The 10,000-nt window shown below is 64.4% G+C and overlaps 2 protein-coding genes across 7 annotated transcripts in view; both read right to left on the bottom strand.

The window, feature by feature from the left end:
• KREMEN2 (kringle containing transmembrane protein 2) overlaps positions 1–3,092 on the bottom strand; it is a 3,475-nt gene extending 383 nt beyond the window's left edge. Inside the window, exons 1-6 of the mRNA XM_029949493.1 lie at positions 2,631–3,092; positions 2,220–2,394; positions 1,132–1,223; positions 907–1,031; positions 562–715; positions 4–238 (exon numbers count right to left, since the gene is read on the bottom strand). Of these exons, the coding sequence (XP_029805353.1) occupies positions 4–238; positions 562–715; positions 907–1,031; positions 1,132–1,223; positions 2,220–2,394; positions 2,631–2,727 (878 nt within the window). The 5' untranslated portion in view covers positions 2,728–3,092. The remainder of the gene's footprint in view (positions 1–3; positions 239–561; positions 716–906; positions 1,032–1,131; positions 1,224–2,219; positions 2,395–2,630) is intronic.
• A 4,898-nt stretch (positions 3,093–7,990) lies between these two features.
• Positions 7,991–10,000, bottom strand: part of FLYWCH1 (FLYWCH-type zinc finger 1) — a 35,810-nt gene continuing 33,800 nt past the window's right edge. For all 6 annotated transcript variants that reach the window (XM_029946647.1, XM_029946645.1, XM_029946646.1 and 3 more), the window contains one exon: positions 7,991–8,868. In XM_029946647.1, coding sequence (XP_029802507.1) covers positions 8,839–8,868 — 30 coding nt within the window. In that variant the 3' untranslated portion in view covers positions 7,991–8,838. The remainder of the gene's footprint in view (positions 8,869–10,000) is intronic.

Raw genomic sequence — 10,000 nt, 5'->3', positions numbered from 1 at the left:
GGCGGCGGGCGGGCGCCGTCGAAAGCGCGGAGCAGGCCGCCCGAGGCGGCGTCGCGCAGCTCCAGCCGGTCGCGCGGGTCGGCCAGCTCGAAGAGGCGGAAGGTGAGCTCCAGCGCGGCGCCCGGCGGGCTCAGCGCCCAGCTGCAGTTCCGGTCCGGCCCGTATTCGTCCGGGAAGTCCGGAGAGTAGATGACGCCCTGAGGGGCGGTCCAGTTCCCCTGGCAGGAGCCCACGGACACTGTGGGCGGGGCTGGTCAGAACACCGAGGCCGCCGGGCTCTGCCTCCGCGGGGCGGGGCTCCACGCCGAGGCTCCTCCCCCCCCCCCGCTGAGCCTCGACACCCCCCCCCCTCCCGCCCCCGGCCCGGTCCTACACCTCCCGCGAACGGCGAATCCCCTCCCCAAGTCCCGCCCCGACCCCGGGTTCGGACCCTCCTAATCCCTGGCCCCGCCCCCGGGGCACGCCCCCCCATTCCGCTCCCAATCGGGGCGCGGCACCCCTTATCCCACCCAGACCTCCTCCCCTCACCAGCCAGTCCCCTCTTCCCCACCCACTCCTCACCTTCGTAGATGCCCAGACGCCCATCGCCGCCACACAGCTGGCCCGGGTGGCCGAAGCAAATCTGGTCGCAGTCCGTAGCTGGGGCCGGGCGTCCCCGGTCCAGGTCGCTTTCAGAGCCACAGAAGCAGGCATAGCCAGCTTCCACGCCCGCCAGCTGGGGGCACAGATTGGGTGACCCGGGAGGCAGCGGTTGGGGTAGGGTTGGGGTCTAGTATCAGGGTCCTAAGTGGGAATCGGGCAAGAGGTTCCAAAATCAGCGTCAAGGTTTGACGTCAGAGTGGGAGTTGATTTGGGTCCGGAGGTCAGGGGTCACTGTTTTGAGGCGGAGGTGGGAGGGGGCAGTACCTGGTAGCCCTTCATGCGGCAGAAGCGAAGGCACACCTGGACCGTGAGCTTCGTTGAGGTCCCGCTGGGGCCGCTGAGCGCCGGGGGTGCCCCCGAATCCACGAAGCAGCCCAGGTACCCAGGCACTGAGGGGGCAGCAGAGTCCGGCTTTGTCCGGTGCCTCCCAAAGAGAACCGTACCCAGGCAGCCCAGCGTTCCCACCCTTGTCCGGCCCGACCCACTCACTGTGACACGTGGGGATGTCGCAGTAGCGCCAGTAGATGCCCTCCTCTGTCTCAGCTACGTAGCACCAGGGCTGCACGTCACCGTCGGGGTTCCTGCCGGTGGGGGTGAAGTGGTCTGGACTCACCATAAGGGCTGCCAGCCCCAGGCCCCACCCACAGCCTCTCCGCAAAATGGCCACCATGCATGTTAGATCTGATTTGTGTGTTCCTCTCCGTTGTCGCACAAATTCTGGTTTGTCCCACCTGTTTGTGGATGTCGACTCCGGAGGGATTGGTGCAAGTCCTTAAGGGGCACCTGGCTGGCTCAGTCGGTTAAGGGACCTACCCTAGGTTTCAGCTCAGGTCCTGACCTTACACAGTTTGTGAGTTCAAACCCCAAGTGGGGTTCTGCGCTGACAGCGTGGAGCCTGCTTAGGATTCTGGCTCCCTTTTTGTCTTCCCCTCCCCTGCTCTCTCTTCTCTCTTTCTCTTAAATAAACAAACAAACAAACAAACTTTTTTAAAGGGGATGCTGAGGGCTATTCTGGGCTTCAGATGTTGCTAGGACGTGACTTTATACAAGAGGACTTTGAACCCCGCCTTGGGCCTCCGCCACCTCCCTTGCCTGGGAACCCTGCTTGAAAGCAAGAGTAGTGACCCCCGAGCTTTGTGGTGTCCTCCCGCTCCGCTCCGTCCCTGCGGCCCCTGACAGCCCTTGTGGCTCTGAAACCCCAATCCCTCTGTCACCAAGAGTAGAGCCCCCCAGAGAAGTTGTACGGCAGGGGCGGGCCCCTCCACTCCAGGGCTCGCCCTCTGACTGGGTCCCGCCGGGACAGCTCCTTAAATGTCCGGGCCTGACGGGAGGCTCTGCAGAGTTTGGGCACCTCAGGCCGGTCCCGAGCCGGAAAATGTCCCGAGCGGCCCGCCCCGCCCCAGAACGGGCTAGGGCTAGGCCCGGTCCCTCGCCAAGGTTCGGCTCCCAGCCTCTGGGGGTGGCCCTGGCATCCGCCCGGCCACGACCTCCGTCCCACGCACACCCAGGCCCTTCCCCCGGCCCACGCCGGCCAGACTGCGCCCAGGCCCGCCCCCAGCGCAGGCCCCGCCCCTCACCGGCAGAAGTTGTGCGGGCCCAGCCCCCAGCGGCCCTGGGGGTCGCTGGCGCTGCTGTAGCTGTGCTGCTGCGTCTGGTCCCAGAAGAGGCACGGCCGGCCGGCCCCGCGCGGCCCCGTGCGGTTCTGGTGGCCGCGGTAGTCGGCGCCATTCACCTGGAAGCACTCAGAGGGGCCTGCACGGCGACCGCGGGGCGTGGGGAGGTCCGGACTGTCGTCCGCATCTTCTCCCCCCGCCGGACTCCAACTCCCGCCCTGCTCCCCGACCAGCGCCCCCGGCGCCTGCGGGGCCCCGGGACTCAGCTGCTCCCGCCACCTGCTCTGCCCCCCCCTCCGCTTCAGGGCCCGGCTCCAGGCGCGGAGGCAGAGGACAGAGCGGTGACCACGGTCCAGTCGTGGGGGCGGGACTCACCTGGGCTGTGGAGGCTCCCCGCGGAGGCCTCGCGTGGCGGCAGCGACGGGAAGAGGAGCAGGAGGAGGAGGAGGCCCTGCGGGGCCCGTGTCTCCATCGCCCCCAACCAACGAGAGGTTGCCCTGCCCGCACACGGTCTGTGCCAGCCCCGGGGTCGCTGCGGGGTCTTCCAGGCGACCTGGGGGGCGTTGTCCTCTGACAGTCTGGCCGGCGCTCTCGGTCTGCGGCGGTGAACTATCTCCCGCGAGTATTTGCCTCCCAGGGTTTCTGCCCCAGGAGCCGTCTCTTTGCCCCTATGTCCCCTCTGGGGGTGTCCCCGAGCTTCTCTGACAGGGGCGTTCTCTGTCACTGCCTCTCAGTGCTGGGGGCGGGGGGCTTGCTTTCGCTTCCACACCCGCCCTCCCGCTGCGCCTCGCCTCGCTCTCCCTCGCTCAGGTCTCTAACACACTGGCTCCTACCCCCCTCGCGTCCCTCGGTGGGTCCCTCCCCCTTGGGTCCCTCCCTCCCCACTCCATCTCCCCTAGGCCGGGAAGCCCCGCCCGAGACTGGAGCGGAGACAGCAGGTCCAGACGCCTCCCACGCCAACACCCCCCAACACTGCCCCGGGACCCTCGGTGTCCCAGCACGCTTCTCCTCGCCCTTCCCCCTCTCAAAGTCCGTGCGGGTTCTAGGAGTGTGTGGAGGAGGAAAGGCCAGGCTGGTGGACAGAAGGACCCCAGTGGGGGTGACACACGACCCTCTCCATAGGCCACACGCCCCTGGGACACCCGAGTCTCCTGTTCACAGACACGCGAGAATCACGCGTACGCGCGCATTCCACGAAGTCCCCGGTTCATTGTGAGACACTCAAACGCACACCCTCTTTGCGATCCTCAAGCCCCGTCTCCCGAAGTACCGAATGGCTCTGGCCAGACGGAGGCAGGGGCCACCCCCCGCCCCCGCCCCCGCGAGACAGGCGGGAATGGTGGACGCTCAATCCCGGATAGGCAGGGGCAGCTGGTGTCTGGGGAGGAAGGCAGCTGCGCCCCTGGACCCAGCCTGTCCCCTCCTCTCTTCCCCCTTCTTTCCGTAGGACCCCCAGCTCAGGCTCGCCGGAGCCCTAGCAGCGCGGTGGAATTCCCCCAGCGGAGCCCCCCCCACAACCCCAACCTGGCGGGGGAGGGGGAGGGGAGCAGGCCCAGGCAGGCGTGGGGGGAAATTCCCCGCCCCGTCCCCTGGGCCGACTCTTCAGAATCCTCTGATCTCCCAGCGCCGCCCGCCGGCTGCCCCCAGGGCTTGGGGGGAGGCCAGCGCAGGTGCGTGGGAGGGCGGGGGCGGGGGCCGGGGAGGGGAAGGGTGGTAGCGGGGCCCCAGCGGCGCCGCCCAGCCCAGATCCCTCGCCCCTCGGTCCAGCCCCCCGCCCCCCGCACCTCTCCCCAGGCCCTCGCCCGGCTTTCCGGCCTGCCCCAGATGGACCTGTCCCCGCCCCAAAGATAGGGTGGCATAGGACGATTCTAGCAAGGCCAAGGTGCGGGAGGCGGTGATGGGGCCGCGGAGACCTGGCAGTTAGCGCCTCCCGATGAGACTCTGGGATCCTAGGGCGAGCAGCCCGAGGAGTGGACCCTGGAAGGAGGTGGGCTTGCTGACTCGGAGCTGTCGCCAGGGTCGCCTCCTGCGGAGGCCCTCTCGGCAGCCGGGCTGGCCAAGGCTCGCCTCCCAGTTTCCAGGCCCGCTGAGTCTCACATGTGTGTGCTAGCCCAGCACAGAGAACTTGTCTAAGCCCACCCCCCAAAGTGGCGGGTGGCCGCCCTTTGACTTGGCCCCCTTCTCCCCGGAGGGAGGTAGGGAGAGGGGCCGTTGCTGCTGCGGCTTGTGGGGTGGTGTCCTCCCAAGTGCTGGCCTTCGCCCTATCACTCACAGGGAGCTCAGAGACTGAAGGCCCCACAGTCTCAGTCAGGACTTGGTCCCTCCAAAACAACAGCTGTGGGAGGGCTGGGTCACCTTCTGCCCGCCCCGCCTCCACCCGTGTGTACTGGTCCTGGTCCTCCAGCGCCTGTGCACACGGCTGAGCTTCATTTCCGTCTCCGGGCATTCTGCTCTGGGGGTGAGTTCCACTGAAGGGGTGTGGGCAGCCGTGGGGCCTCTCATTCGGCAAAGTGGGGACCAGGATCAGCAGCATGAGCACCACAGAGGAGCTCCTTAGGAATGCAGGTTCTCAGGCTCCCCCCCAAACTTCCTTCGTCAGAAGCCGTATTTAACAAGAGCTCCAAGTTTCACTTCACATAAGTGAGCCCCGGGTTCGTCCATGTCACAGCACATGACAGATTTCCCTCTTTTTCAAGGCCACGTAATATTCCATGGTGTGGCTGGACCACAGTTTCTTGATCCATTCATCTATTGACAGACATTTGGGTCACTTCCACCGGCCAGAGTCCAACAGATGTGGGACAGGGGCCTGAGTAGGACCCTGACACGGTCCCCACTGCCCACCCCTCTTCACTTTCTCAATCACATCTTTAACAAATATTTTCTGAGCACTTGCTATGTGCTAGGCAAATACTCCTTCTTTCTCTAAAGCATCGGGCGTGCGAGGCTAGAGCCCAAGGCTTAAACCAGGGCCTCAATTCCAAAGCAGGGGGGCCCTTCTAGTGCTCTCAGGGCCCTCGGGGGACAGCGGGCTGGGCAGCCTGGGGAGTCTGGGCTCCGCAGAGCTGTGCTGAGGACACAGCCTAGGGCCAGGGCTGCCTGGCCTTGGTTGGTCTCCAGAGGTCCCCCCCCCCCCGCCCCCGCTGGCAGCTCTGGCTTTTGGTGCTAGAACCAGGCAGTCCTACTCGATGCAGAAACCAAGGAGCAAACACCTGAGGTAGGTGTCCCACGGTGGGATAGCATTCTAGAAAGGCCCCTAACTATCACAGAGACGAGTGGCAAAAAGGGACACTGGAGGCTGCGGCAGTCCTGCAGGCAAGTGGCCGGGGCTCTCGGTGACTCGGCAGGCTAGGGATGAGGATGTTCGTCAACATGAGGACAACCGGAGTCGTCTGTACTAGGTGAGCGCCTTACCTGGGCTGTAGAGTGAATGTTCGCGTCGCTCCGAAATTCACACGCTGGAGCGCTAACGGAAGGTGGTGACGTGAGGGGGGGAGCGTTTGGGGGGAGTTTGGGTCAGAGCGGAGTTCATGGTGGATTAGCGCCCTTCTGAGCACGGGCCAGAGGGTGCGCCGGGCAGCCCCGCCCCGTGCGTGGACACCGTGAGAAGTGAGCACTGGGTGCCCGGAAGAAGGCTGTCAGAACTGCCCATGCCCGCACTCTGATCTCAGGCCTCTCGCCTCCAGAACCTTGAGGAATAAATGTCGGTTGTATGGTGTTTGTTCCGGCAACCTGCGTGGACTAAGTCACCTGGATTCCTCAAAGCCTCCCAGTGCCGGAGAAAGGAGCCCCATCAGTCTTGGGGAAAGAAACTAGCACAGTGAGTGATGCTTACGGGTCTGGGGTTTCCTTTCGGGCTGGTGACTGGTCTGGAATTAGACAGTGGTGGTGGGTGTGCCACTCGGGACTATATTGAGAGCAATGGAGTCGTCCACGTTGAGCGGCTGACTTGTATGGTGCTGGGGAGGGGGGCACTGGTGGGTGCTACCAGTTGGCAGGACACAGGGACAGGTGGGATGGCATCAAGGACAGCTCTGGGCTTCTCCTTGTCCGATGAGGAGGACAGCAGGTGGGTACTCCCCTCTGCTCCTGTGCCTGGTGCCCGCAGGTAACCCAGGGCCATGGCCATGGAGGCAGTGGGACACACAGGTCCAGCGTCAGAAGAAAAAGGGACAGGCTGGTGCTGCAGAGGGACCAACTGGGAACCTCAAAGTGGCTGGGCAGAGAAGGGCTGAGGTCTGGTCCCCAGAACACCAACCACCCAGCTTGTAGGGCGGGTGGGGGCAGAGGGACCCTCCGGGGAGGCTGGGACCTGCTGCAGGGAGGTAGGCAGAGGACTGACGGGAGGTGTCCTGGGGAGGGGCAGGGGGGGCGGTCAGTGCCTGGGGCCAAGCTTGGAGAAGCATCTCCTGGCTTTAGGCGCAAGGAAGTCCTTGGAGCCGAAGTCCTGCAGGAAGGACACGGGGACCGGAGGCTGGGCTGGGGCCAAGGGGAGTGGCGCCATGAGACGCATTTCAGTGACGCTCACCTTACAGTCCTGGGGACAGGAACTGGGGCCGGGGCTCCTACGGCCGGCCACTGCTCCCCATTTTTAAAATCTGGGCTCCTTGTATGGAGGGGCCAGCTTCCGACGGGCCTGGCCCTGAGCTCCCTGCTCTGGGATGGTGTGACGGGACAGGGCAGGTGACGTCTCTGTGGCTCTGGAACTGTGGAGGGAGCGGACTCACAGGGGGGCAGGCCTCTGGAGCTCCGAGCAGCCAGGGGGCCACCCGAGGTGACAGCAGTGTCAAAATTCCTGTCCATCTGGGAGACCCCAGTCCAAGTGACACGGCCCATCCGTCCGTCCTGTGCAGTCCAAGCAGGTGCAGAGAGGAGGAGGGAGGGGCACGCAGGCCCTCGTCAACGTAAGCGTCCCTCCGCGCTCCTCCCGTGCTGCACCCTGGAGCCCAGCCAAGTCGAGGGCCATGGGACTGGGGCCTGAGGAAGTCACTGCCCTGCGAAGCCCCTGCTGGTGGCAGCAGCTGCCGCGACTCGGCACTTCTTGGGAGCCCCTCGCACCTCGTCCACAGTGGGGCTGGGCAGAGGTGGACGGGGGCCCAAACCAGGTGCCTCCCTCTAGGTGTGGCCCCCTCCCGTGGGCGCACGTATCTGTGATGCAAAGAAGGATCTGGGATTGGGGTGTCATATCTGTTCCCAGGGGGCTGTCTTTGACCTTGGCCGTGGCCAGTTCACTGTCCCAGGGCTGCACGCCTCATGACCAAGAGCACCCCTGTGCGGTGGCCACTGCTGAGGGCCGTTAGGCACGGAGGGCACCTGCCCCCGGCCTGGGAGGGGACTGTCTGTCCCTGGACTACCGTGACTGCTGACAAGGCTGGCAGGCCAGGGCCCTGTGGAGCTGGCAGCCGGGTCAGCTGATGGGCCAGTTACTCAGCTGGGAGGGTAGCTGGGGTCTAAATCGGGAGTCTGAGTTGCTCTGGCCTTGGGGGAGCCATTTCCATCATAAGCTTGCCTCAGTTTATGCGAAGGAGGCAGGCCTCGGGGTGAGAGGCTGAGGCAGAGACTCTTGGGGCGACAGCAGGGGCTGCCGTGCCCCCTCAGCCTCCCATCCTGGGTCCAGTTGACATCTGGGCCAGGTGGCCTGCGTGGGGGTCGCCCAGCCAAACTCCATGACTCCTGACCCCGTGGTGCTGAGACACAGCATGGGCTTCATGGTGGCAACTGTTGTCACACACAGCGAGGTATAAAATAGGGTTTATTGGCGGGGAATGTATAAGCAGAGGGACGGTGGGGTCCCAAGCTGTCGCTGTCCTGTAGCTGGATATCACCTGCTCCGCGGACCCGCCGGCCGGCTCTCTGCGCCACCGCTCCAGGATGGGGGGGGGGTGCTCCGCTGCCAGCGGGTCTGCGTCTCCTCCTGCATCACACAGGCGTGGGTGACCCACACTGCGGCCCGGACGTGCCTTCCCGTGGACACCCGGGCTGGCTCCCACTGCCAGCTGTGACGCTCGCCACGGGGATTAGGACCCTGGGAAGACAGCACGGAGAGGACGAGTGACAGCGGGCGCAGAGGGGCTCTGCTGCGTTGCCAGCAGGGAGGGTGTTGGCCCAGCGGCAGGTGGCCGAGGGGCGCCAAGGCCCACACGGCCCCTGTCCAGAAGACACCTGGGAGGCGGGAGCTTTGCAGGGCGGCCCCACCCGAGGCAGCGGGGACTTCTCCCGAGGCGCCCTGGCCGAGCAGGGCCGCACCAGACCGGAAAAGCCTTGGCCGAGTCACGTGCTCAGAAAACAGCCGCGTGTTCGCAGCTCTGAGCGGCGGAGACAAGACGCTTCTTCAGGCCTTTCATGGATGGGGGCCTTTCCCCACGTCACCCACGAGTCCGGCCGCCGGCTCCAGGACACCGGCAGGGCCATACTCCTCTTGGGACGCCCCTGAGGGAGCGTGAAGGCCACCGGGGCGGAAGAGCGGAAGAGTGTTTGTGAAGCAGAATCTGACCGGCTGGGAGACGCCAGGGCCCAGGGTGGGCTCGGAGCATGGAGGGCGCTGCAGCGGGGGGTCGCCTGGAGGGAGGGGCCCCACTGCTCCTCACTGTGTGGGTTCATGCCGGTCGCCTTCCTGATGACAAAGAAACACACGTTCGTTACAAACATCTGGACGCGGCAGACGCAGTTGTGGTTTCCTTTTCCCGAGAGACAACCAGCAACTAGATCTTTTTATACATGTTCATATACATACACTGTACTGTTCCTTTCATTCTTTTTAATGTTTGAGAGAGAGCGAGCGAGCAGGGGAGGGGCAGAGAGAGAGGGAGACACAGAGTCCCAGCAGCTCAGAGCTGTCAGCACAGAGCCCGACACGGGGCTCGAACCCACAAACTGAGATCGTGACCTGAACCGAGGTTGGACACAACCGACTGAGCCACCCAGGCGCCCCTTTAAAACGGGAGACTGCTTCCTAACCTACAGTTCGGGGATTCCTGGCTCTCCCCACCGGCAGGTCCCTTGGGTCCTGGGAAGCCCCGCCTCCTGCTCCAGGGTCCCCGGGTCCCCGGTCTCGGCACATGGCCTTTTCACGACTCTTGGTCCAGAAACCAGAAGTTCTCTTTTATCACCGCGATGGGTTTGGAAATGATGCACAAGCTCTTTGACACCCCTCCCTTCAGGGGCAGGAACCCGATGGCCCGCCCCCAGAGTGTGGGCTCCGTGTGGCACTGGGTTCTAAGGAACACAGTGAAGCAAGAGGCACAGGGTGTGACTGTCAGAAAGTCACCGCAGCCGCCTTCCTGTTTTCCTGAGGCGCCTCTGAGCCGCTGTCCTCATTCCACCGAGTCCACCCCACGCGTGTGGAACACGATGGGCTCGGTGTCCCCACGTATGTGTGTCCGTGACCACGGCCGTTCGAGGGCACCCCCCACTCTCCCTAAAAGTCCCGTCTGTCCTCTTCTACCTCGAGGAAGAGTTTGCGAAGCGCTTGGTAGAGGCCACCAATGACCTCATCCGGGGCGCACTTCTCTTTTTCTTTCTTTTTCTTTTAATAGTTTATTGTCACATTGGTCTCCGTGTAACACCCAGTGCCCTTCCCCCCAAGTGCCCTCCCCCGGTACCACCACCTCCCCTCCCCCTCCCACTTCAACCCTTGGTTCGTTTTCAGTATTCAATAGTCTCTCAGGTTCTGCGTCCCTCTCTCTCCCCAACTCTTTCCCTCTTCCGCTCCCCCTGGTCCTCCATTAGGTTTCTCCTGTTCTCCT

Source organism: Suricata suricatta, chromosome 8 (assembly GCF_006229205.1).
Source record: "Suricata suricatta isolate VVHF042 chromosome 8, meerkat_22Aug2017_6uvM2_HiC, whole genome shotgun sequence".
In the NCBI taxonomy this organism is placed as follows: Eukaryota; Metazoa; Chordata; class Mammalia; order Carnivora; family Herpestidae; genus Suricata; species Suricata suricatta.
The sequence above is the reverse complement of the archived record's forward strand: the minus strand, read 5'-3'. Positions and strand labels throughout refer to the sequence as shown.